This window comes from Caenorhabditis elegans, chromosome X (assembly GCF_000002985.6).
Source record: "Caenorhabditis elegans chromosome X".
Taxonomy (NCBI): Eukaryota; Metazoa; Nematoda; class Chromadorea; order Rhabditida; family Rhabditidae; genus Caenorhabditis; species Caenorhabditis elegans.
The window spans coordinates 370,308-395,395 of record NC_003284.9 but is presented as its reverse complement, the minus strand read 5'-3'; the positions used below and the strand labels follow the sequence as shown (position 1 = coordinate 395,395).

The 25,088-nt window shown below is 35.7% G+C and overlaps 6 protein-coding genes and 1 non-coding gene across 9 annotated transcripts; 6 read left to right on the top strand and 1 right to left on the bottom strand.

The window, feature by feature from the left end:
- The first annotated feature begins 503 nt into the window (after window positions 1-503).
- On the top strand, window positions 504-4,036 carry R04A9.7 (Non-specific serine/threonine protein kinase). Its single transcript, NM_001029658.8, has 4 exons — window positions 504-645; window positions 812-965; window positions 2,003-2,973; window positions 3,709-4,036. The coding sequence occupies exons 1-4, from the start codon at window positions 614-616 to the stop codon at window positions 3,758-3,760; spliced, it is 1,209 nt and encodes a 402-aa protein (NP_001024829.2). The 5' UTR covers window positions 504-613; the 3' UTR covers window positions 3,761-4,036.
- Window positions 4,037-4,826: 790 nt separating this feature from the next.
- Window positions 4,827-5,880, top strand: R04A9.9 (NR LBD domain-containing protein; the record flags this gene model as incomplete). Of its 3 annotated transcripts, NM_001313442.5 has the most annotated exons (5): window positions 4,827-4,910; window positions 4,968-5,051; window positions 5,134-5,184; window positions 5,463-5,558; window positions 5,673-5,880. In NM_001313442.5, 5 exons carry the CDS (start codon window positions 4,908-4,910, stop codon window positions 5,823-5,825), a joined length of 387 nt encoding a protein of 128 aa, NP_001300371.1. The 3 variants fall into 3 exon arrangements, 2 of the variants coding, with proteins under 2 accessions (NP_001300371.1, NP_001300372.1); NR_132535.1 differs by lacking the exons at window positions 4,827-4,910; window positions 4,968-5,051 and having other exon boundaries at window positions 5,673-5,825; NM_001313443.1 differs by lacking the exons at window positions 4,827-4,910; window positions 4,968-5,051; window positions 5,134-5,184 and having other exon boundaries at window positions 5,520-5,558; window positions 5,673-5,825.
- A 718-nt stretch (window positions 5,881-6,598) lies between these two features.
- ceh-93 (Homeobox domain-containing protein) lies at window positions 6,599-11,144 on the top strand. The gene is made up of 8 exons (NM_075694.11): window positions 6,599-6,661; window positions 6,709-6,789; window positions 6,835-6,987; window positions 7,460-7,625; window positions 8,158-8,510; window positions 8,567-8,681; window positions 9,600-10,114; window positions 10,788-11,144. The coding sequence occupies exons 1-8, from the start codon at window positions 6,605-6,607 to the stop codon at window positions 10,872-10,874; spliced, it is 1,527 nt and encodes a 508-aa protein (NP_508095.5). The 5' UTR covers window positions 6,599-6,604; the 3' UTR covers window positions 10,875-11,144.
- Window positions 11,145-12,686: 1,542 nt separating this feature from the next.
- ife-2 (Eukaryotic translation initiation factor 4E-2) lies at window positions 12,687-14,011 on the top strand. Its single transcript, NM_075693.6, has 4 exons — window positions 12,687-12,769; window positions 12,847-13,018; window positions 13,098-13,327; window positions 13,662-14,011. The coding sequence occupies exons 1-4, from the start codon at window positions 12,693-12,695 to the stop codon at window positions 13,867-13,869; spliced, it is 687 nt and encodes a 228-aa protein (NP_508094.1). The 5' UTR covers window positions 12,687-12,692; the 3' UTR covers window positions 13,870-14,011.
- Window positions 14,012-14,404: 393 nt separating this feature from the next.
- On the top strand, window positions 14,405-14,477 carry mir-800. The gene has a single exon (NR_024000.2). It is a non-coding gene; the product is annotated as a pre-microRNA mir-800 (primary transcript).
- A 313-nt stretch (window positions 14,478-14,790) lies between these two features.
- Window positions 14,791-18,299, top strand: R04A9.3 (NPL domain-containing protein). The gene is made up of 9 exons (NM_075692.7): window positions 14,791-14,872; window positions 14,915-15,001; window positions 15,209-15,313; window positions 15,821-15,978; window positions 16,022-16,136; window positions 16,887-16,956; window positions 17,001-17,111; window positions 17,747-17,905; window positions 17,951-18,299. Exons 1-9 carry the CDS (start codon window positions 14,828-14,830, stop codon window positions 18,004-18,006), a joined length of 906 nt encoding a protein of 301 aa, NP_508093.2. The 5' UTR covers window positions 14,791-14,827; the 3' UTR covers window positions 18,007-18,299.
- Window positions 18,300-18,495: 196 nt separating this feature from the next.
- On the bottom strand, window positions 18,496-23,161 carry nrde-3 (Nuclear RNAi defective-3 protein). The gene is made up of 11 exons (NM_075691.7): window positions 22,884-23,161; window positions 22,660-22,837; window positions 22,331-22,610; window positions 21,372-21,982; window positions 21,109-21,319; window positions 20,572-20,900; window positions 20,331-20,524; window positions 19,601-20,006; window positions 19,203-19,554; window positions 18,956-19,146; window positions 18,496-18,907 (listed from the first exon to the last, which is right to left on the bottom strand). Exons 1-11 carry the CDS (start codon window positions 23,140-23,142, stop codon window positions 18,745-18,747), a joined length of 3,174 nt encoding a protein of 1,057 aa, NP_508092.1. The 5' UTR covers window positions 23,143-23,161; the 3' UTR covers window positions 18,496-18,744.
- Between the last annotated feature and the right edge of the window lie 1,927 nt (window positions 23,162-25,088).

The following is a 25,088-nucleotide window of genomic DNA, read 5'->3' as shown; positions in this document are numbered from 1 at the left end:
CTTTCAGTTTTTCAACTATTTTCATACATTTTGTCGTATTTTATCGGTTTTTTTGGAAATTTTTTTGAATTTTTTCACATCGATATTCGGAATCAGAAGAAAATTTGGAGTGATTTAAAAATATTTATCAGATTTCGCTACTCCACCTTTAATGTATTCCATCACAATAATAAGCGGATATGAAGCAATCGACGTCTTGCAGGTTCATTTTTGGGTAGCGTCTTTCAAAATGTCTACAATTTAAGAAGGAAACGTTACGTTTCCATGAAAAAAGTGTGAATGATAAAATTATTTGTATATTTACTATCGATTTGAAAGTGTAAATCATTTGTTTTCAAGACGCGGAACATGTCAGTAATTACTGGACTGTCTCTTTTTTTATCTACCATGCAGCCATCTAATTCTTGGCTCTCTGCCAACGACGACAACAACGACGACAAGAACACCTGCCAATGGTATGCACTTCTGATGTCTGCCCTCTCTTAACCGTACACTATTTCTTGTGTGCATCTTATGTCAGATCTTACAGACATTGCACAATACTCGATTGCCATATACATTCTTCTTAGATTTGATTTTTAAAGTACTATTTCTGTTGATTTCTCTTTGAATAATGAGCGGCAAAGTAACCGAAAACAGTAAACTGTAAGTTTTTATGCAAAAATTTGTTGCTACAACTTTCCATAACCAAGTTTCTAAAATTTTGAATTAGATTGTAAATTAAAGCCAATAGAATTTATTGCAGACGCGACATTTATATATTTTTTTAAATTCTAAAAGAGTCTATGCAAAAACGTTTCGCTAATTACAGAACCCATGCAAATGTGGTAGACAATTGTGATCAATTAGAAAAAATGATGAAGCAAGTTTCAATGCAAAAATTTGAAAAATTATTTTACCCGGATGACGTAGCACCAAAGGACTTTGAAAGGTTGAAGCTCGTCGGAGAAGGAGGTTACGGGAAGGTAAGATACTTTATCGCATTGTGAGCAAGCACCTCATTTAACTCAGAAGATGTATTATTATCCAGTTTATGAAAACCAAGTTCTTGATTAAAAATTGAACATTTGAAAATACCTGCTATGGTGCAATAATCACAAAATATCATGAAACAACTTTTTTAAAAATTTAGGAAGGATTTTTTTGTTTTGAGTCAAAAAGCGGGGAAAACTAAGTTTTTACCATTTTTTGTAAATATTAATCAAAAGAAACATTTATACTTAAAGTTTTATGTTCTTTTTATGTTTGGAATCGTCAAACTTCAAAATTGTAAGGGCTCGAACGTGCATCGCTGCTTTAGATTTTTTAACTCAAGAATTTCTATTGGTCATTTTGGCACCTTATGAACGAGTTTACCGTATTTCTTCTATTATTCTTGCAGCCTCTATTAGGCTTCCACCCCTATTAGTCATTTAGTCCAGAAAACTTTACAGATTTGTAATTTTTCGGTTGAATTAAACTTAAAAGTAATTAAATTAAATTAAACTTAAATATCTGATGATATTGGAAAGAGTGTATTTTCATGCTTTAAACTGCACCAAGCTAAGTTTTTAACAAAAATAGTAACTTTTCCAAAGTTATGGAGCTTTCGAAAATTAGCAACCAGGTTGCCGGTTGCCGAAGTTTTTGTGTTCAGCAATTTCAGCAATTGCCGATATCAATGTCAAACAGTTTGTAGCTTTGAAAAAACATTCAGAGAGCCTGAAAAAGCTAACGTTTCACGGTAAACAAAAAACGACCACGCTTTTTTCCAAAACGCTCAAAAAATGTTTCCACAAAAAATGGGCTTTGAAACCTGGTTGTCGGTAGCCGGAGTTTTCAGCGTTTGACAACTTCGGCAATTGCCGCGTGCCGAAAATCTCGGTTGCCGCTCAGCCCTGTCTTGTACCCCTACTGACCAATTGAGAATTAGTCTTGCATGCAAGACTAATAGAGCAAATAATAATTTTTGCACTAGTCGTTTTGGCTAGTCAAAATTATATTTTTAAAAATTCCATTTTAGGTATTCCAAGTGCGAAAACAAACTGGCGAGGACAAAGGAACAATTTACGCAATGAAAGTAATCACAAAAAGAAAAGTAACTGGAACTGAGAAAGACTTGAGGCATGCCAGAGACGAAAGAAAAATCTTGGAAACAATAAATTCGCCGTTCTTGTGCGACCTGCACTATGCATTTCAAACAAATGAAAAGTTGTACCTTGTGCTTGAGTTCTTGCACGGAGGAGAACTATACACTCTTCTGGAAAGAAAATCTGATTGGCCCGAAGAGTATGCAAGATTTTATCTCAGTGAGATAATTCTCGCTATTGAGCACCTTCACGGCCATGATATCGTCTATCGAGATCTGAAGCCAGACAATGTGATGCTGAATCTAGCCGGACACGTGGTGCTCACAGATTTCGGACTATGCAAGTATAAACTTAAGAAAGGCGAGAAGACGTTGACATTTTGTGGAACACATGAATATATGGCACCGGAAATGATTCGAAAAGTCGGGCATGATCATGCTGTTGATGTCTGGGCACTCGGCATCCTCATGTATGATATGTTCATGGGAGGACCACCGTTTACTGGAGAAACACCTGCGGATAAGGATAAAAGCATTTTGAAAGGAAAAGTGAGACTCCCCCCAAAACTTTCGGCGAGTGGGAAAGACCTTATCAAAAGAATTATCAAGCGAGACCCGACGCTTCGAATTACAATTCCTGATATCAAAGAACACGAGTTCTTTGAAGAAATCGATTGGGATAAGCTGATGGCTCATGATTTTGAGCCACCATTCAAACCTACTCTCGCAAATCTAGAGGATGTCTCTCACTTTGATGAAAGTTTTACAAGCATCGCACCGGAAGAGTCTCCTTGTAAAGCGATTGTAACTGAAAATGAGGAAAGGAATTATCTCTTCAATGGGTTCAATTTCAATCGAACGTCAAAAACTAAAGAAACAAGAAAAACGACAAGTGCCGCAAGAAAGTACGTTTTGGGACCAATTTTCAGATTATTTTGTCTACACTTATGGCGAAGAGGTACTTTTAAATTTTGTATACGGTTTTATATAACGCCTGCCGACAAAACCGCATACGACCAGATTTTTGAATTTTTGCGTGGATTTTTCCACCAAAAATCAAAGTTCACGCAAAAACTCAGCAACTTCTAGATATTAAAAAAACTGAAGTTGGAGTAGAGTCAAAAAATGTTTTTTTTTGTTTCATATGACATAAACTAAACCACAATGTCCTGATATAGTTGTTAAAAAATTATGACATTTTTCCTAATTGTGTACAATAAAAATAATTTTTATTTGAAGGTTGAATTCCGGTATTGCATTATTCATTTTCGAAAAATTGAAAACAAAAATCATTGAACATTTATCATAATATTTTAATTTTTCCAGTTATATTCGGTCATTACGGCCCATTTTTTATCATTTGAATCAACTTTTGGAAATGACTCTACTACACTTTTAAATAATAACGAAAGATACCTATTTAAACATTTCATATTCACAACATTTCAAGTATTATTATTTTTGGTATCTTTAATATCTAAGAGTTTTTTTTGAAAAACTACTTTAATGGTATTGCAAACTTTGTTTCATTTTTAATGAGATCATATTTGCAATTTTATGAAAATAATGTTTTCGGGTTAAATTCTAAATTTTTTTATCAGTTAGAAACTATTCAAAACAAAGAAAACCTTCTCTTCCAGATTGACTACCACCAATAACGTAGTTACCGCTCCCCAACTTCAATGTGCCTAATTCTCAAGCTCTGCAACTTTTCTTGTTTTCGGGTTTCTCTCATTTTATGCCATTTTCCAATTTCCATGCATTTTTCAAAAATTGTAATAATTTTTTTGCCAATTATTGTTTTCAAATAATATCTTATTCTTAACAAATCTAATGAAAAGTTCAAAGTTTATGAATGAAAAATTGAACGATTATTTGAAAATCATTTTATTTTTACAAATGTCCCCTGGTTCTTGAGTACAGTCCATATGAGTTCTACAATTACCGGAAAAAAATAAAACATTAGTATTTTGTCTTTTAGGACCATGATAATATGGCGCGGGGCGCCTTACGCCGCTTTTCCGCAACTTGGTGCGGAATCAAAGGCTTGGTGTTTGTACATTCAGTGCGATAGTTGTTTTGTAGCGGTCGACACTTTCTGGTTGCGTGCCGCACAATAGCTAGGGCACGGGTCGCGTCGTGAGGACGCCCGAGGCGCTTTTACAACGCCTCAATCGAAGCTCTAACTGTATCTGACCAGCCTGATACATCATTCTGCAAAAGTGGGCCATATTGTTGTAGAATACAGTACCACATTGTCTTTTGTTGCGTACTCCATTTGTGTGCTCTGTCATCTATAATTACCTAACCATCTTCCTATGGACGAAAACCTATTTCTTTGTTATTTTATCGATTTTTGAGAAAAAGGTTGTCTTCTACCTATGCAGTATCAACTCAAAAAAAACTCAAACTTTTAAATTAGAACCTCATGTGGATTTTTTTTTCGATTTTTAAATATTTACTCAGTTAACTGATAATTAGTTTTTTTATGTTACTTAATTACAACCAACTCAAATATGTTTTGATAGATTTTATAGGTGTTTTTTTTTGAATATAAAAGTGTTTTCATTAGAGTGGTAAACTTGACGAATCTAACGTAGAAAAAAATCAAACTTTCCATCTTCTCTTTTTTCTTGGAATCAATATCAAATCAGACTTTCTATTCTTATCAATCTGTCTTCAAGATTGAAAAAAGTGAAACTTAATTGTTAGTAAAGTTTTCGTATGTTCAATGAAATTTGTTCTGTTTTTTTTCCTCCCCAACACATTTTTTTTCAGACTACATATACACACGTTTTGGAACTCTTTTTATTGTTTTTCTCGATGAGTCCAGAAGAAAATGGTAGGGTAATCTAGTCATCTGATTTTAAAACTACAAAATACGGAATTTTTTTTTCAGATTTTAAATAAAAACAAAAACCAAAGCAAGGTGATGCCCAATCTAAATGTAAAAAGTGATATGGTTTTGACAGAGGAGGAAATTGTAGGTCGATTTGTTTTGTTTCTTTTTGGAAAATTACAACTAATTTGTTAGCCTTCATAAAAAATTTGTTCATTGCTTTCAGAAAAAATACAACGGTAAAGTGCTGGCATTACATCGACTTTTATCGAATAAGGTGAAGGTTTTTTTTTTTTGCTTTTTAGCAATTTGTCAAAACACATTTTGAAATGTGTTATAATATGTTGTTAAAATGAAAAAAGTGCTTCGAACTATACCTAGGACGATACCTAAGACGGTCAAAACTTTTCAAAAATTCCGTCAAGCAAAAACTGATAGTTAACAACATACATTCTCAAATTGTCAGAAAAATCGAAAGCCCACGAAAAAAGTTATGATTTTTGACCCAGAACTTATTTCAACGGATAGTTGTATGATAAAACGTGATTTTTACAGAAATATCGCAAACTGGATGAAAACGTTGACTATATAGAATTTGTGCAAAAAGGGTTTATGTATCTTTTATCAATTGGAAGACAGGAGTACAATAAGGTAAGTTCTGAAACTAATTATTTCATGAAGATTTTTAAAAACGTGGGCATGATTTTTTCATAAATTTGGAAAAAAAAGCCTTTCATTACAAGAACACATCACGTTTTCTTCCAGACGGACAAAGCGAAATGCGATTTTTTGATCAGGAGAATTCGAATCGTTGAAGATGCATTAATTAGAACCATTATTTTGGGCGAAGACTTCACAAAAATCATTGCACAATCGGAGCACCTCCTGGAACGATTTTTCCCCAAAATTTTATTTTAATCATATTTACTAACAAAAGTTCACTTAGAAACCGTGTATAAAAATTTATTCATTATTCTGTTATCAACAAATTTGATTAATATTACCTCATCTTCAGAATTTTGCTTCAAGATTTCAAGAACGGCAAATTCGATCAATTTGCCATGCTGGACAAACTACGAAAGTCAAGAAAATTTGTTGATATTTCTAAGAGCACCAAAATTACTGACTTCTAAGCACAAGTGTAATTAAAAAAAACATTAGTTTATGTCGGCCTACATAGCATTTAAAATAACTCAATTTTATAATATTTTACTGTAACTTTTTAAATTAATCAATAGTTTCGGTCAAATTTTTTATAATCCAATTAGTGGCGTGTTCGGCAAATTCAGCAAATTTGCTGAGCTCGGCAAACTGCAAATTCGGCAAACGAATTCAACACGAGAAGTATTGAAAAGCAGCGATTAGCGTCAAAAATAAAAAAAGTTGTTTCGAGTGAGAACTTTTTATGTGCAAGTTTCAAAGCGAAAATTATTGTTTTTTTTTTCGAATTAAAAATTTAAACCGTTCTTTTGACAGAAAAAATTGTTATATTTTTTGCTCTTGTCGTTTCAGAATGCAACCGCGCTCCAACACAAACATAACACTGCGTCTCTAATTCTTCACACACACTCTCTTCGAATTGTCTCCCGCGTACCCCACCAATCATCGATTCTGAAACGATTCAGTTTTACTCCATTATTTTACTCTATTTTCTTTTGCTTTTCCATCGAACGAAAACAAGCTAATTTCAGAATGCAATGAACAGATCAAACGAATTTGAGTGGAAGATTCCAAAATTGGAGGAGCCTGAGAATGCAAGTTTTTTAATGTTTTTTTCTTACAATTTTTCCATGTTTTTCAGATTCAAGATGTAAATTTATTTGAAGAAACTGAACCGGAAAAATTTACAAAAGGATATATCAAAGAAGAACTTCCCGATAAGGTAGAAATATTAGACTTTACCTACTAGATTAGTTTGTTTACACAGATTTGCTCAACTGTTCGAAAAGTGATTAAAATTCCACGATCGGCTCTGGAAAAGGTGGGAGTTCGTTTGCATGATGATGAACAAAAACCTACTCATTTGCTATCTGACGACATAAAAACAGAACCTATTGAAGAAGCTACACATGTGAACGTCGTAAGTTTTTAAGAGAAAATAATAAGATATACAAACCGATCCTAATATCTACCACAGTGAACGTCAAATGCAAAACTAACAATTTTCAATAATAGATTTTAGAATAGAAATAGTAGAATAGAACTTTGCAATAATTTGTAAGATTACTTGTAGCCCTAATATTTCTTCATTGGTTTCCTGTCACACTAGCTGTGGAATTTTTGTTATTTCTCACTGACAGATGATCAAACTGAAACTATGAAAAACTGCTCAACCTTTCAGTTCTTAACGTCACCAAACGAAGTATTTTTTTTTCAAAATGTAGCACATTCGAAAATTAGTCAGGTACTAGGTAATGAAGACTGGAAGTCTTTGTTTTTTGTGTATTTCTTTTTTCAGAATCACGCAAATGAAAGAAGTGCTTTTTTTGACAACTCATAACTTTAATGATAACTTTACTTAACTCCCATGCTCAACTCAGTTTCTATTCCAGATTCAAACTCCGAGTTGGAAACCAAAGTTTCAGTGCATTTCTGATCTTCTCAAAGATGATACAACTGATTTTGATTGCGAAATGTCACTGGGAAGTTCTGTGCTGTTTGATCGCCCGGATTCGTCTTTGCCAATTAAAAAGATCTGTCCAGGATTCCCAAAGAAAGGTAACTGAATTGCGCTACAAATAAAATACTATTCAGCTACTATATATAAAGCGCTTATTCTGTGTGTCCATAGTTTGTGGTCAATGTAGTCTTTGTAGTCTGTGAAGTTTTGGCTTCTGGAGGGATAGTGAGTTGGGGTTAGTGTAGGGATATAGTCGGGGTACTGTAGTGGTACAATAGTGGTACGGTAGGAATACTGTAGGGTTACGGTAGTTTTATAAAAAAATTAATTTTCAGCCACAGAAGTCGGGGGCCGCGCCGAAGGTGCGGTCCACGGCTGGTTCAGCTATAAATCATATCATCTAATTTATACTAAATTGATAATGATAAGTATAACTTTATAATGAATAAATAATAACTTGATAATGAATAACTTTTAATCAATCGTCTGATATTTCTAGATAGTTTGTAGAAAAAAAGTTTGATTTTTTGATGTATGATGCAATTTATACACACGCCAAAGTAATTAAAAGGCAGCCCCGGAAATGTCGATCGCTGTGCAGACAAAATGTATCTAATATCAAAATTTCAGTGGGAAGTATTCCATCCAACAAAAGGATCATGTCTGAAAGCCAAGTGAGACGAGAGTTGAACGCTAGTTTTGCAAGAAACTGCCACCCAACAGCGATTGGAATGCAGAAACTATCCGAACGGTGTGGAATACGATACAAGACAATTTTTGACAATTTTGAGACAATTAGAAAAGACGGAAAAATTGAATGTGAGACAAATGACGCGTGTTGTCGAATTCGGGAGTTTTTGTCTCGTGAAACGGATACTACTTCCTACATAGAAATTACGAACGAAGTGCAAACTGTATTGGAGGACGAGATTGAACTTCACCTTCTCTCACGGAAAAGGTTCACTCTTGGATATGTTCATGTGGTAAAATAAATCAAATATGATGAATAAAGCATTTGAACAAAAAATTTTGTTTTCAGATAATGGAGAAAACTGACTTAGCACCTTCCTACATTCGTGCACAATATGAAAACTGGAGAAGGAAGCTTTCGACAAAGGATCGTGGATCGTGGAAAATCGGGGATAGTGAAGCAGGTAAGGAAATATCTTAAAAGGAGAGAGTTTTGTAAAAAGCGGAAATATTTACGTTATTTATGCTATTTAATTAATTAAAGTTAATTTAAAACCTTTAAAATTTTTTTGAACCGCTATAAGACGTTTTTGAAAAAAATTGAAAATTCTCACTACAAAATAGCACATTTTGAGTTACATAAAAAAACCTAGAACCTAAACTCCTCCTTTAACTAGCGAACAACAATCAAAGTTTATTTGGCAATCCGGCACATTGCAGAAATTGAAATTCCCGGAAAATCGGCAAACCGGCAATTGCCGAAAATTTTTGGCAAATTGTGGTTTGGCAACTGTTTTTTCGAAATTTCAGAGTTTCAATTTCAATCGGCAAAATTGTACTCATCCTATGAATGTTCATGTATTTTGAAAAGTGAGCGAATTCTTTGAAAATATCTAAAGAAAACGGGAAAAAACTTCAAAAAAGTACAGTTTTAAGTGTTTCTGTCTTATAAAAATCCTTCTAAATGTTTCCGGTAAATCTGATATCCTTCAAACGGCAAATTGGCAATTTTCCAAAATTGAAAGTTTTCGGCAAACCGACAATTTGCCGATTTGCCGAGTTTGTTGACAAAAAATTTGCCGAACGACAATTGCCGCCCGTTCATTTAATCAAAAAACACACACTTATTCGTAAAAGTGACAATTTTTCAAAGTTTTGCCTGAAATTTTTCAAAAATCTAACTGTTTTTTATTGTTATTTTTAACTACTACACATTTTATCATTAGTCAAATTGTTTCTGAAACAAATTATTTTTAAACTTTGTCTTAATTTTGAATAAGATAAAACTAAAGTTGAAGGCAACAACACTCACAAGTTTTCTGTGAGAATAATGTGTTAATACATCAGGAACTTGACGGTTGATAATATAGACTTTTTTTCAGAAAACAGTGTATTGTCAGCTGAAGTTTCAAAACAACTCGAAGAAGCATTCCTGCAAAGAACAAATAACCGCGAGGATAAAACGCTACGACCAAAAGATATCAAGGCTCTTTCAACTCAATTGGAGATTAATGAAAAAGAAATTGAAAATTGGATTGCTAAGAAAACTGAAGCAACATCGGGATCAAACTCTACCGAGCAGCAGCAAAAACACAACATTTTGAGAATCTTTGCATCTTGTCGTAGGAGACTGCCAAAACTGAATATTGAAGGGTTGAACAAATACTTTGCAAAAAACAACAAGCCTGGTGTGAGACAACGAGAAAAAATCGCAAAGAAACTAGGGCTCAGTGAACGTCAAGTCAGAAACTATTTCAATAAGAAGCGGATTACCGAAAGAAAACTGAAAGTTTGGAAAGATGCGCCGAAGGACTTTTTAACTCTCTCTAAGCAAACAGTTGATGAAATGATGAAAATTGCTGAGGAACGAAGAAAACCGAATGATGAATATATTCAAGTAAGATTTGTTTAAATTTTTACTAGAATATTTGTATTGGTTTCGCGTTTATGTTTGAAATTTTAAGCAAATTAAGCTTATCTTAGCTAAAATTTCAAATGTCTTTTTTTTCGGGTCACAGCTGTTAGAAGTTCAACTTTTTCAATTATGTTTTTTTGTCGCATATTTCAATTGTTTATCACACTTTTTTTTTTATTAAATAAGGTACATCTAAACGGGGATGAGCGACAATTGCCGTTCGACAAATCGGCAAATTGTCAGTTTGTCGATTCGCCGAACATTTTCATTTTTGGCAAATTGCCGATTTGCCGTTTGCCGGATATCAGATTTGCCGGAAATGCTTAGAGAGATTTTTTATAAGACGGAAGCACTGTCTTTTTGAATTTTCCCGTTTTTTCTACATATTTTCTTAGAATTTGCTTACTTTTCAAAATAGACGTAGGAAGATTCATAGGATGCCGTTTTTCCGGCAAATTCGGCAAATCGGCAAGATGCCGGTTTGCCGATTTGCCGGGGGAGAGCAGCAAACTCGCCGAGTTTGCCGTTCGCCTAATTTCCCGAGCACGGCAATACAATTTCTAACTATTGATTTTGTCTCCAGTTTTTTCAGCATGGCAAATTTGCCGAATACATTTTTTGTGTAATGATTTAACAATTTCTAATTAATTTTCAGATTGCAAATCGTCTTGGAGTTTCCCACATCACCCTTTGCAGCTTCATCGACTGGCAAAAGTCGATATATGCTGGCAAGGCAAAGTGAATAAATGTCAGTCGTGACTTTTTTATAATTGAATAGTTGTTTTTCTTTCAACAATTTTTTTAATTTTGAATGATTTCCTTTTCCTAAATTTTAAGGGTACAAGTAATTTTTTGAGTTTGAAATAAACATTGAAACTTTGTCTGTTTTAGGATAATTAATAGGTAATCTTAAAAAATATTAAATTTCTATTACAGTTGTGTATTTTCTTGACCGGACTCACCAGTAGTCGTACCAAATTGTATTAAAATATCACGGTCAATTGTTAGATGCTATACAAATAAAGAGCCAGAAGCTTTCCAAAAGCTAGTTCAGCTTCTTATAAAAACTATGTAAAATGGTTGCTCGTGATCAGAATCGGCCACCGTTTGATAGGAATGTTCAAATATGTAAGGAGGGGAAAATAGTTACGGGTCAAAATTCAACAATTTTTTTGGTTACATACCGCTTTTTCTGATATTGTGTAATTTCTGTTATGAACTACCATCTTTAATTTAAGGTTGATGCGCTCATTTCGCGGAAAACTTTTATTTTTTGCACAGCAGCGATGTAAAAAGATCTAATGTAAGCAATTTTCAAACATACGAAAAAATAGAATATAAAACGTCGAGTTTGAGAAAATCTCAAAATACTTAGAAGTTGCTATAAGAACTCATGATTTGTATTGGGGGTGCGCGGCAATTGCGTTTTGCCAATCGAATTTTCGGCAATGTCCAAAACCCGCAATTGTGGAAACTGCCGATTGCCGGAAATCAGAATTACAGGAAATACAAATTTGACACTTTTTGTAGATTTAAGAGCCTAAACATGCATGTTACTAATAGTGAATAATGTTCTTTTTTCAAGCGCAATGTAATTTAACCAACCGTGGACCGCACATACGGCGCGGCCCCCTTACTTTTTTTTAGAAAAGACATAGGATATACGGTGCGTATCGCGGACCTCAATCGATGCCTACTGCGCATTTAGCATAAGGTTTCCCAAAATTTCGTTGCTCTGATCAAAGTTCAAACTACATAGAAACGGAAGGGCATAGCCCTTTAAATATAGTAAATGATCTTTTGAGGATTGACAGTTTCGTTCTAGAAAATGACTTATTGAACACTAAAATACAAGGTAAATTTTTTTTCAATTTCCGAAATAAAATTAGGTTTGAAAATCGCCGAAAATGTCCGGCAATTTCGGCTATTGCTGAAATTGCCATTTGCAGGAAATTTCCGACTGCCGCTCACCCCTGTTTGTATCACCATCCGACTGTAAAACAAAGAATGCAAATATTTAATATGTTTCAGAACGGTGTATACCTGTTTGCATCCATTGCCGGGCAAAAAGTCGAACAATTTTGACGGTTAAAAAATCTCCAGGTTCAGTATTTACAGCAAAATGATTAATTTGGAACTTTTTGACATTTAAGTAATTATCTCTCAATCCTCTAAAAATTCAAAAATTGAAATGTTTCACTTCACCGGCTTCTCATTTCTATCCGTTTTGCAACTCAGAAATATATATTGATATATATATTGATTCACCACACTCCAACACTATTTCTTCTCTGTTTATAGTTTTCTCTGCGCGTACCTCTTTTTTATTTGTCACCGGTGCTGCAGCCACTCGCCGCATCACACAGAGAAACCGCTCGCGCGTCTGCATTGTTCCGTCACGGTGTTTGCAGACTTATTTTGGGAAATATCGGTTTTTGCGTGTCTCTGTTTCAATATCACATTTGTTTTTACCTAATTTAGCACTTGACTATTTCAATTTTTCGACATTAAACTACTGCCTGATATTTTGCCACACATATTGTTTTCTTTTCAGCAAGTAATGTCCGAAGAACCAGTCGCAGCTCCTGGAACCATCTCCCACCCAGTTTACAAACTGAAACGCAACTGGACCTGGTGGTAAGCTATTGACACTTTTCCCTAGGCATCAAGATTTTGAATAAATTTTTGAACATAAGGAATAAACGAATTTGTAGGTATCTGAACGACGAGCGCAACAAATCGTGGGAGGAGCGTCTCAAGAACGTGAAAACCTTTAGCAGCGTCGGAGAGTTCTGGGCACTTCACGACTCTATTAAGCCGCCAAGTGGGCTCAATCCACCATCAGATTATAATGTTTTCAGAGATGGAATTGAGCCAATGTGGGAGGTGAATTTTTTTTTTGATTTTTGCGCTGATGCACACGTGGTATAAATATTTTCATAAACACATTCCAATGTGTTTTCAGGTGCCACAAAATCAGAATGGAGGAAGATGGCTTATCACTATCGAGAAAGGACGCACTCCGGAAATCATGGACACTATCTGGACCGAAATTCTTATGGCGATGATCGGAGAGCAGTTTTCCGACGATATCGAAAGTCTGTGCGGAATTGTCTGCAACGTCCGTGGAAAGGGCTCAAAAATCTCAGTTTGGACTACAAACAGTGCTGATGACGGGGCAAATCTGAGAATTGGGTAGGTTTTTATAGTCTAAAAACTAATGAGGTTGTAGAAATAACGTTATTGGTTATGAAACTAGTCTAGTTGATCATTACATTTGATTGAGCCACAGACAACTTCTGGGTGTTACAAGACGCAATTCATCCGTTCAAAAACAATTTTCCACTGCTAACCGTTTGCAACACATAACGTTATTGGTTATGAAACCAGTCTAGCGCATCTTTCATATGTACCACAGAATTTGATTGCTTAATGGTCAGCGAAATTCCAAAATTATGTTAAAGCAGCGGTACATGTAAAATTGACAGGCAACTGTAGAGTAACTAAAGTGAAACTTTCAATTTTGCAGAGGCGTCTTGAAGCAAGTGCTCAACAATGCAAGCATGATCCATCAGAGACCACTCTACGACGTTCTCCGTTATGAGGATCATGAGAGTTGCCAGAAGAAGACGAGCTCAGGAGTCAAAGCGAAGCACGCCATTTACGCGGTGGAGCCACGCGAGGAGAAAGCCCCAGTTCCAGTCTCAACCGAGACTCCTGCCACACCAGCCACTTAAATTTCTTTTTGATGCGTTATTTTTATTAACATATATCTTGTTTTTTTTTAAATCCTAATGCGTATTCACGTCGTATTTTAACATGTTCTTCACTTGTTGAAATGTTTTTATTTGGTTGGCTTGCGGAAATGAACGAATGTTTTATATCTGTGTTTTCCTTCAACTGAATAAAAAAAGAGTGTATTATCATCACTTAGTTTTCTGGATTTTTTTTTTCAAAAACTACAAACTGACTTATAACGTGTCCATGATTTGATGAGAACTGCGGACGCCCGCGTCTCTCTTCTCCACACGCTCCACACGCTCTCTCGCGATAGGCGTTTTGCCTAGACGTTAGACAGCGTTCGAGAAAAGAGACACAGGTGCTTTTTGCGCGTAAGATATGGCGATTTTTCTCACCCTCACATGGATACGTAGCACAAAAAGTCTATTGGGTTTTCAAGACAAATTTTGAAGTATAGCGTCCGGACCGGATACATTCATTGCGTCCGGTGTGTAGGATTTTCGAAATTTTCCAAAGGGTAGGATACCGTGAACGGCGGCTGACAATTTCCGAGTTAGGCCACTCTTATAATCAGTGGCCAAACTCGGAAATTGTCTGCCGCCGTGAAAACCTACCCCTCGGAAAATATTCAAAGTTCTAAGTGTTCAATGGAAAACATTTAATTTTAATTTGGTTTTAATTAGCTTGAAAATTAATTAGACAAGATTTTAAAATTGTCTAATGGAAAACAAACATTTCTTAAATAATGAACCACAGAATTTTTCAATTTTCTTAGCATTATCCAGTGTTGAAACCAAACAGCATTTCTTTAAAAACTTTTATTGAATTTAAAAAAGACAACGTTTAAACATACAAATGGTGGAAAACTTTTTAAGCAAAAATTCTGCGTTAAGCTTGTTTAATTACAAATTTTACAGCTTATTCATCTGTCCTGAATTGTAATTAAATGGGGAAATGGATGAGAACCGAATGAAACGCTTGGAAGAAATGGAGTTTACGGTTGGATTTTTCGTCGAAAATTTGTCCAAATTTTTTTTGCAGTATTCAATTTGCCAAGCATGGTGGGGTGATCTCAAATTTAACTACAAGAAAAAGGAAATAAGATCTCTTCGAATTTCCGTTAGAAATGTTTGTTTTTTTGTTGTCCAACTGAAAAAGAAATTTATAAAGTACCTAACGTTTCAAAGTTAAGTAGTCGGCTGCAATATTAATAGAGGAAATACGGTATATGATAATCAATTTTTGCAAAGTATTCAATTTGAGAATTTTTCCACAATTTTGCAGTTACCTAAAAACTCTGAAAATGAAAATGATTTAGGATACAGATAAATTCAGACTGGAAACACCCGTGAAGTAGCATTTGAATTCCCGGTACCAAGTCTCGACAAACAGAACAGTGTTTCAATTAATCTCTCTGCCGTTGATGTGTCTCAAGTACTGGTGAGTAAAAACTGTGGCATCTGTCATTTTAAAAAGCGTCATAAATTTTCAGTCAAAATTTATTGTGATTTTTTTTTCTGAAACGGTCGGAAATGTTTGAATGAAATAACTTTTTGCACAAACCACATTCTCATGGAAAATTTGAAAATTTTCAGAATTTTTTTAAAAAGTTGGATTGACTGTTGATTTCTATTATAAAATTATGAGTAGCAACAAAGCGGGGTTGACCGTGTTTGACTGCAATATAAGATGTGTACCAGGGCTGTGCGGCAACCGGCAACCCAAGTTTGCCGGTTGCCGAAAAGTTGTTGAAGTTTCGGCGACCAAAAGTTACCGGTTGCCAAAATTTTTTGGGTTCGCAACTTCGGCAATTGCCGGTTGCCGAAAATCTCGATTGCCGCACAGCCCTGATATGTACTTACACAATTCTTCGGAAAACTTTTAAAATTCGAGGTGCCGAAGTGTGCCGGATCATTTTTTTTTGTTGTATAACAACAATTTTTGCAGTACTCAAGCCCTCAACTTTGCTGTAGTCTACCTACATCTCTTATACTCCGTCTGTCTGCTCAAGGCATTCAAAAAATCATTGAGAAAGTTCCGGTGAATGTGAAAAAGTGGGAAAGTTTGCTTAAAAATAAACAGAAAACCTTCCAGTGTTTTTCGGAGTAAGGCCAAGTTTTTATTTGTTGAAGTATCGTATAATTTTAGTTCACTAATGTTTGTTATTGATCCTTCGAATACCAACCGTTTTGTTTGTGAAAACAACGTCAAGGAAATAACCATGACTTCATATACAGAAGAAACGACTTACTTTTTTCACTTTGTGAGTTGGGTTTTCTATGCACGAACAACGTACGGTAACAGAAGAAATACGTATAAAATACAGTTATTTATATGTTAACTTTCCTCCGAGATAATATTAAAATGAACATCAAATTTAGGAAAAATACAAATGTGTAGATTTTGAAATTTTGGAGATGATAACTTAGAGACATATAATAGTGCAAAACAAACAAACCGAACAAAACAAGTTTTCTAGATGTTGTGGTCTGAAAACGTCTGGAATTAGTTGGTTTCTATAAGTCTATTATTAGTATGTAATGACAAGAATCAAATTAGAGAAAAAAAAAATCAAAAATAAGCAAACAAGTGGTATCAGGCTGTCCCATTAGAGTTAGATCTACAAAAAATGGGGGAAATGGGCTTTTCCCAAAAAATATGTGGCGTCAGCACGTTCTTAACGTAGATCTACGTAGATCAAACAAAAATGGGAAAACCTGACACCACGTGAGCAAATACAAACTAGAATAAAAAGCAACTAATTGTATTGATATGTTTGATTGACAGTTCAATACAAGTTATAACAAAAAAAGCAACTTTCCAACATCAATTTTCTACTGTTAAAATTGAGTCTCACTTTTGAAAAAAAAAACCTTGCAATGTTAATTGTGCGCTGAAAAATATGGCTCTCTTTTTGGTTCTAATTTCAGATTTACAAAGCGGGCATGTTTTGTGCAGGTTCTCTCGGTCTTCATGATTTTGCCTAAAACTAAACCAATGCTTTCTTTTTGAGATAGATAACGATTGGATGAACCAGCTTGTCTCTTTGAAATGGACAAAATCGGAATGTATGAATTTATTTGGTAATTTTTCTTAATTTGTTACCATGATTTTATACTTTTTTCAGTTTGTCTTGATGAGCGAAACTATACAAAACATTATAAAACTTTTGGATTATTACCCAAAGAAACAACACGGCAACTATCAAACGGAAGGGAACTTTTGACTTTTAAATATCGTTAGTTTTTAGAGGTTTTATCAGGCCTGCTGGTTCTTCGGGTTTTCGACTTATCTTACTAGGGAGCCCCTGCAAATTGGCCACCATAAGTTGACGGGGCTCTCTAGTTAAATAACCCCAAAAATCAGTTAAAAATCTCAAAAAAATTCAAATATTTAAATATTTAGCGGTCACCTTTGCGGTCACCACCAGGCAGTGTAACTGAATCCCAGATCCGCAGTGCATAGCACTTGAAGAACGGGTCGTCTTTTAATCCTTCAATCCTTTAATCCTTCTTCAGCATAATCCAACTAAATGTCAGAAACTGTTATAATTATTCTAAAGAAAACAATATAAGGAAACAAAAACCAAAAATTAAATTGCATAATAAAAAAAAAGGTAAAGGTTTACTATGAGTAAATTTTTAAAAAAGCTGAAATATATAACATGTTTTTCAACAGCAAATACATCGATTTTCAACTGATTTTTATTATATCATTTTTTAACCAAAGTTGTCCAAAATAAAGAAAATGATCCAATAACAGTAAAATAAAACCTATTAATTTATGTTTCTAATCAAACACACGACATTGATAATTTAAGGAGCAGAAAATTATATTTCACAAAATTTCAAAATAATTTTCTAAACATTGCAGAGCCTCCAACTACACTAACATCCATTGATGATTCCGAAAATTCGGACGACGATTCGGACGATGAAAAAATTGATTCAAATAATGCGGAACGTGAAGAACTTTTGCTAGTAGAGAATGAACTAAAACGGCAAAATAACGAAGATACCAGTTCAGAAAGAGGTTGTTAGTTAATTGTGTTCTTTTAAATAATTTGTTTTTTTCCAGAATGCTCCCAGCCGTGCACATCAGCACCACCGAAAAAACGAGGAAAAAACCAGTGAAACCCGCAGTGATGTATTAAGAAAATATCTCGAGAACTAAAATAAAATAGTATAAATCCAAAGGTTTATTTTACCAAAGGGAATTATATTTTACTTTTCTTACATAGGATGTACTCTGATGCTTCTTTCTTACTTTGTGTGTTATTCGATTCACCCCGATGCTCATTTTTTAAATGTTCTATCTTATCTAGATCCGAATAAACAACAATTAATTAATCAAATAATCATTTGTTAACTAAAGTGAAATTATATATTAGAATAAAAGATTTTTTTTAAATAAAATTTTCCAAGAAGCTCCCAGATAGTTTGCCTAATCCTAAACAAATGTAAAATCAGACTTTCTAAAGTGCTGTAAAAATGCACTGAAACATTTTCAGGTCAATATTTTTCAGTGCAAGGTGCTCCTCTGCCATTTTTTTTTCAAATTTGAACATTGAAAGTGTGCTCCCCGATCGTTATATGTCTCGCCCTCAAGTCATCAAGTGAAATCCCTGGTAAACCATGAATTTATTGGTTGGTTAAAAAAATTAATATTGAAGTTCATAGTGTTAGAAATAAGGAATACATAATGAATAAATAGTAAAAAAACAACATTGACACTTCTTAAAGTATAAGGGGATGAGAGTTTGATATCAAGAATTGTAAGGCAAAGTGAGCAGTTGATAGAGATTTGAAAAAAAAAACAGGATGAGGTGGCAAAAGAGTACAGATTGCAAAATGATAATGGAAAAACGGCAATTATGCCCAAAAGTTGCGTCCGTTGATGGTCATTGCATTTAGATCGTTGGAAACTGTCTCAATGAAATCGCGCATCAGAATATCGTCAACTTCCTCTGACGAAATGATTTCCTCATGTTTTTCCTTGATTCGATAAGAGTAGTCGTTCATGTCCACAAGCTTTCTGTGATACCGATTAATTAAAACTGTCTTGGAAGCAGGTCAAACTCACGTGTGTGTTTTGTAGTTGTTGTGACCACGTTTAGCAAGATTTTGAGCAGCATAGCTCACGTTGGGGATAGCTGGTGGTGCATAAGAGACCTGGTGGGCAAACGCCAAGTGGTAGGTGACATTCATGATCTCATTCTTGCTCCAACGACAATCGTTGACAATGATAGTATACTTTGTTGGTTTTACTGTTCCCTGAATATTGATCATAAAACATTTGTGCTCAACATCCCTTGCTAAAATCAACTCACAATCAGAGGTGTTTGGCAACAAAGAATGAACTCCTCGTATCCGTGAGAGGCTCCTGGCACATCGACGCAAGTGCCGGATTTTACATTTTGCTCCATGGACTTTCCACGTTCATTAATGTGTTCAGGGAATACTCGGATGTGAGAGTTGCGTTGTGTGCAAATAACGAGAAACTTGGGATTGTAACCATGCTTCTTCTTTCTTGCAGCCAGCTTCATCTCGTTAACCTCGTTGACAATTTGCGGATAATCTCCTTCACCACTTCCGACACGATAGACAACAACTGTCTCAGGAAGATACGAGCTCGATTGCTCGTAAGCATTCAAGCAAATTTGCATCTTCTCTTGAAGATTTCTAAAACTATCAAATAGATTAAGAACACGGAAAAATTCAAACTTACGTGAGCTTGTGCAAACGACTTTCCTGGAAATATGAAAACCCTCCAAGCTGAGCACTGTGTTTGAGAGAGTACGCAACTCCGACGACAGTTGGATCTCCGTCAAACATAACTTTCTGAATGTCGAATCTGGTCCTAGCGCCTGTATGCGACATCTCGAATCCGATAAATTGCGTCTTTGCGTACAGTTTTGCTCTCATTTCAGCAGAATTGTTGCAAACGACTCGATGGCCAACCGACTCGGGCACGTCAATTAGGAAGTTAGTTCCTCCACACTTGGGGTTCAATTTTCTGATGACATTGTCAATGGTTTGTTTTCCACCATGGTCACGCATGAATTTGTCCGCGGTTTCAGAAGAAATTTGAATGGTTTGCTGTCCAAGCTTCTCCTCAAAGTATTTGAGAATGTCTGAAAAAGCAATTTCAGAATCAGAATGTGATGCGGTTTTTGACATAAGAAATTTCAGAATTTTCCATGCACACTCTTGTATTTAGTTTCGAATGTAACAATTAATGCCTTGCGTCCTCGCACACAACTAACCTTTAATGCTTGTGGCTAGTAAAGTGGTGCTCTACCTAAGTAGACCTGCAACATAAGGTGTTAGGTCGCAATGCTACTTGCGATCTGGCGACCTAGATCGCATTGCGACCCAAATGATACCAGCCCTAGTGGCCATCCTCATTCACTCTCCCAATTTGGTAGGATAAATTCATCCAACAAAAAAAAACTCACCATGCATATCTGGTCGTTTTTCGGCAATAATTCCAAACACAATCGTAACGCCGTTTCGAATGGCTTCTTCTATCTCCACTTTTGTACCTCGTCGGTCTGATGAGCCGAGATTAACTTTTTTCCAGCTGTTCGGGCGGCTATCAAACTTCATTCCTTGTTCGGAGCAATGCTTGGCAAGCCCTTCGGCAAACATACTGTAAAAATAATCATTGAAGTATTTCTTCGAAAAGAAAATTCTTACTCGACGTTTCTATTAAATTCCTTGTCGTAGTTGATAATCGTCACCGACTTTACTCTGGCTGGCATGACAAACTTGCCATTAGTCTGGAAACGCACACCACGGGTTGGATTTAGACTGTACAGCTGATTGTTTGCGAACTTCATGTCTGGTGGGGAGAGCCAATGGGCATTCGTGACAATTGGCTGGATGCTTTTGAGCGACACACGGAAAGCATCCATTTGGCGATTTGCAGGCTGGTCACCAAGTTTTAAATATTCCGTCAAAACCAATTTCGACTGTTTGATGTGCTGATCAGGCAGGCTGCTCATTTTTCCAGTCATATAAGATTGCTGAAATAAATATATTGATTGAAAATGAAAATGAATAAATTGAAATAACAAAATGAAATAATTGACTAATGTTTTTGGCTTGACAACGACCGTGGTCATTATACCAATCTGCAAGGTAAGACATGATGATGCAAAGAAAAAGCCGACAGTTGGCCCAGATTCAAGATTTCCTCGAACGATATTATTTTTAAACTAAAAAGTAACGCACAATATCAACAGTCATATGTGACTGTTTGATTCTCTGGCCAGGAAGAATGGACATGAGTTCCATAGGATAGAAATCGTAACATTTCGCCCGTTTTGAAGTCACCAACGGAAGATGTGGGAATTTGAGACGATAGTTGTACCGTTGTAAATAATACTCTGTGATGGAAGTGAGCTTCATCTCTCCGTCGGGAAGTTTTTGTTCAAATGTGACACTGAAATTTGTTAGTATTATATACGCATAAAAGTGTTTTTGGAGAAACTGACCTATCTGCTGTTCCGGTGTGAATTTCGTCTATCATGATTGAACGATTGGCTTTCGAGTCTTTAAGATGAATCGGCTGACAATCCAATCCTTTGAGAGACTGCTTGAGAGTGTTCAGCATACCATCCGAAATGCGTTCGTCTTGAAACTGTCTTTGATAATGTGAGACAGTTCTCTCGTCATAATCAATTTCACCATCACGCGGTGAGCGTCTATCATCGTATTTTCTACTGTTCCCGCCGCCATCGCGACGCTCTCTGCCACCATTGTGGCCTCTGGGTCCTCCACCACTATTTGTAAGTTGATCCATTTTGGCAGTGAAAAATTTGAGGAGAGACGTATCTTTGTAGAATGGCGATTTTGTTGTGTCAACGGTCATAATTGCATCTGGTACACCGTCCCGATCCACAATTTTTGTAGTCTTCACGAATCCTGACTTAATCAGAGTAACCTCGTCGGGACTGGCAATATCGCCCCCCTTCGTGGGGAAAGTTCCCGACGAATAGAGCAAAAACTTCTCATTGTGAAGACATTGGTCTGTTATAGCTTCAATGATACGTGTTAGCTCAGAACGGTTCTCCAATGTCAAAGCGTTTGGTCCACGCGTGTAGATCTGTAATTTTTTTTTGAAAAAATAAAAAGGAGAATGACATGTTTTTTATATAGGTTTGTGTAGTAGTTTGAAAAGAAGCCGTTTAAATAAAAATAAAAACTGCAACATGAAATTTGCTCAAATCAGAGCGCCCAAACATTTCACTTTAAGTTCTCGGGGACAGCCAAAATACAAAAGGAAAAGACGCTAAAAGATGAGTTAAGAATCTGAAAACGTTGTCATACCGTGCTTTCAGGACTTATGTTTTTACAGTCGTCTTCATTGGTAACTTTTTGTGAACTTTTGAAGTCAAAATTCCTGTTTCAAATTTTCAGCGTCGATAAGATATAGACGGCTCAAGAAACTCACTGGTGGATTTGTCTTGATGCGAATTTCAAATGTCGACCCACTCCGACGTGAGATGAGAGAAACGATTTTCCATTCTTGTGGCGAAAAGTCAGCTTCTGTCAGATGGCATACGTGCTCGGTCAACTCGACGTCAAAGAAGCTACATCCCACATAGATAGTTTCCGCAGCGTCGTATGCAGCGATTGCCGGATCAGTCATACCTTTGAACAGCTCAGGATTTCGTTTGAACCATGCCCGGAAGAGCAGGCATTGAGCTTGACGTCTTTGTTGACGGTTGACGCTAAAATATTCATTTAATTGTATATAATATGAAAAAGAAATACACTTACTCTCCGGAGAATGCCGAAACGCCAAGAGAAAGTTCAAAGCGACGTCCATCCGTGTGAACCAATGTGGCACGAAACATTATTCTGCTAATTCTCTCGTCCATTTTAGAAATATCTAAATTCCAAGCATTCATTTGTACCCGAAACGTACCAAAATTATTGAATGAATCCGGCACCGACACTAAAAATCAATTATATGTGCAAATTTCGCTTGCTAAAAAACCCACATCCTCCCAGTGGCTTTCGTTTTGGATCGGGACCTGTGCGATCGGTATGCTCTCTTTTTGGAATCCGACCTCCAAGAGATCCTTGCTGTGAGCCCGGAGTAGTGAAAAGTGGCTTCGGTGGCTGCTGTTGGCTGGATGGCTTTTTTGCAGTGCCCCAAACATTTGTACGTGGTGTGGATGACGCAGATGTGGCTGGTTTTTTGGCAGTTGAGCCTGGCTTAGAGCCCATCTCACCCATTACTTTGTCTAGGAGATCCATGATTAGTTGTGCAAATTACCTGAAAGAAATTTTATGAACTTGAAAATTTTATGTAAGAAACTGAAAAAAGAGAGCGAGAAAAAATAGAAGAATAGTTTGTGTATTTATAATTTAGTTAATTATATTTTAGAATAGAGATCAATAGAAAAACAGCGTCAGCACAGTCGCACAGCAAAGGAATGAAAGGCAACACCAACTAAATTCAAAGGCATTTGAAAGAGAGAGGGTGAGATGTGTCTCTTGCGCAAGATAACAGAGCGCGCGCACAGAAGAGGTTAGTGTGCAATGGTATTGGAAGAGGGTGTAGGGTGAATGCGTACGCAGGTATGATCGATCAAAAAGAGCGCGCACCAGATGAAGAACTGTGTAACAGACGAGTGTGTGTGGTGCAACGCGGAATAAACGTATCGATCGGTTATCGGGGAGACTCCTCCTTCATCGCTGATCGTTAACGAAGACATGAATAATAAGAAACCATGAGATCGTCATAATGCTTACCGGTTTGGCGCGAAATATCGAAGTGCCGTGGAGCATGTTTCGAATAGAAACGCAGGTCCCTTCACTACGAGGAACGGTAGGAATTCTCATGATCTCATGCTCGGGCAAAAATAAAAAGTCCTAAATGAAGTGAAACTCTTGCGTAAAGAGAAACTCCTACATATTCTTTCATAGAAATTAGGGATTTTTGCTACAATCTTAGCCTTTCGGGAGTTTTGTCTAGTTTGGAGCAACTCCTGCACACTCCACAATCTGCAACAAACTTAGTACTCAAGATTTTTTATTATTTTTTGCGGGAGTGGTTTCTCAATGCAATCGTTGTTTTTTCCGACAAATCGGAAAATTGCCGGAATTGAAACTTCCGGCGATTTGGCACATAGCCGGAATTGAAAATTTCCGGAAAATCGATAAACCGGCAAATGGGCGATTTGCCAAATTTGCCGAACAGTTTCGGTAAATTGTTTTTGTGGTTTTGCACTTTTTTTTTTTGAAATTTCAATATTTTAATTTCAATCGGCAAAATTGTATCCTGTGAATGTTCCTAAATCTATTCTGAAAAATAAGCAAATCCTATAAAAAATATCAAGAGAAAACGGGAATAAAATTTCAACAAGGCTAAGTTTAAAGTAGTTCCGTCTTCTGAAAAAATTACTCTAAACAATTCCGGCAAACTTGATCGACGGCAAATTGGCAATTTGCCAAAAATGAAAATTCCCTGTAAATCGGCAAACCGGCAAATTGCCGGTTTGTGGATAAAAACTAAAAAATAAACATGTGGATAAAAAAATTGCCAAACAGAAATTGCTGCCCACCCCTGATCCAAATGCATAATTATTGAAAAATCTACAATTTCATTTCAGTATCTTAGCGAGTCCGTCAATAAAATTGTAAAAATGATTGCAATTATGTTAGAAGTAAGTGCAAAAAGATTACAAAAAGCCAGCGCAAACAGAAAAAGTTTTTATTTTATTGCTCGATTGTTACTCTGATCTACAGCGGACGCAGGTTGCGTAGAGTTTAAGAATTTCAGTTTTCCGGTCAATCAATCTATTGGAAGAAATTGAAAGTGTAAAATTTAATAGAATTTTTGAAATACGGCAAAGTTTTACTTTTTTTAAAATATAAATATAAGGGAAAAATATAAAATAGAATTTTGATATTTTAACATTTTAAAAGTTTTTTTGAGGACACATTTTTCAGGAAAAAATGAAAAGATTTCAGTTCTACTACATAGAAACAATACATTATGTACTCACTCGGACTAAAAATAAATATTTTATTTCAGCGGCGGTTCTTTAGATTTTTGAAAAAGTGGTTCAATTGTTTCAACTTTTTTCCCACTGGATTATTCTACTTGTTTTTTTCAATGGCGATTACTGAAGCGATTCAACAGTTTGAAAACTTCAAGCAACCCCAACATTTTTACATTTTTTTCAGAAATAACATTT

Excerpts from the sequence above, each read along its gene's own strand:
- R04A9.7 (NM_001029658.8), top strand. The coding sequence starts at position 614 with ATGAGCGGCAAAGTAACCGAAAACAGTAAACT. Across the intron at positions 646-811 it reads GTAACCGAAAACAGTAAACT|AACCCATGCAAATGTGGTAG; the intron begins GTAAGTTTTTAT and ends CGCTAATTACAG. Across the intron at positions 2,974-3,708 it reads ACGACAAGTGCCGCAAGAAA|ATTGACTACCACCAATAACG; the intron begins GTACGTTTTGGG and ends CTTCTCTTCCAG.
- ceh-93 (NM_075694.11), top strand. The coding sequence starts at position 6,605 with ATGAACAGATCAAACGAATTTGAGTGGAAGATTCCAAAATTGGAGGAG. Across the intron at positions 6,662-6,708 it reads AATTGGAGGAGCCTGAGAAT|ATTCAAGATGTAAATTTATT; the intron begins GCAAGTTTTTTA and ends CATGTTTTTCAG. Across the intron at positions 8,511-8,566 it reads CTCTTGGATATGTTCATGTG|ATAATGGAGAAAACTGACTT; the intron begins GTAAAATAAATC and ends TTTTGTTTTCAG.
- ife-2 (NM_075693.6), top strand. The coding sequence starts at position 12,693 with ATGTCCGAAGAACCAGTCGCAGCTCCTGGAACCATCTCCCACCCAGTT. Across the intron at positions 12,770-12,846 it reads AAACGCAACTGGACCTGGTG|GTATCTGAACGACGAGCGCA; the intron begins GTAAGCTATTGA and ends ACGAATTTGTAG. Across the intron at positions 13,328-13,661 it reads GGGGCAAATCTGAGAATTGG|AGGCGTCTTGAAGCAAGTGC; the intron begins GTAGGTTTTTAT and ends TCAATTTTGCAG.
- R04A9.3 (NM_075692.7), top strand. The coding sequence starts at position 14,828 with ATGGATGAGAACCGAATGAAACGCTTGGAAGAAATGGAGTTTACG. Across the intron at positions 15,979-16,021 it reads ACCTTCCAGTGTTTTTCGGA|TTCACTAATGTTTGTTATTG; the intron begins GTAAGGCCAAGT and ends GTATAATTTTAG. Across the intron at positions 16,137-16,886 it reads CGACTTACTTTTTTCACTTT|ATAGATAACGATTGGATGAA; the intron begins GTGAGTTGGGTT and ends TTTCTTTTTGAG.
- nrde-3 (NM_075691.7), bottom strand. The coding sequence starts at position 23,142 with ATGGATCTCCTAGACAAAGTAATGGGTGAGATGGGCTCTAAGCCAGGC. Across the intron at positions 20,901-21,108 it reads CACATATGACTGTTGATATT|CAATCTTATATGACTGGAAA; the intron begins GTGCGTTACTTT and ends TATTTATTTCAG. Across the intron at positions 20,007-20,330 it reads AAAACGACCAGATATGCATG|ACATTCTCAAATACTTTGAG; the intron begins GTGAGTTTTTTT and ends TTGCTTTTTCAG.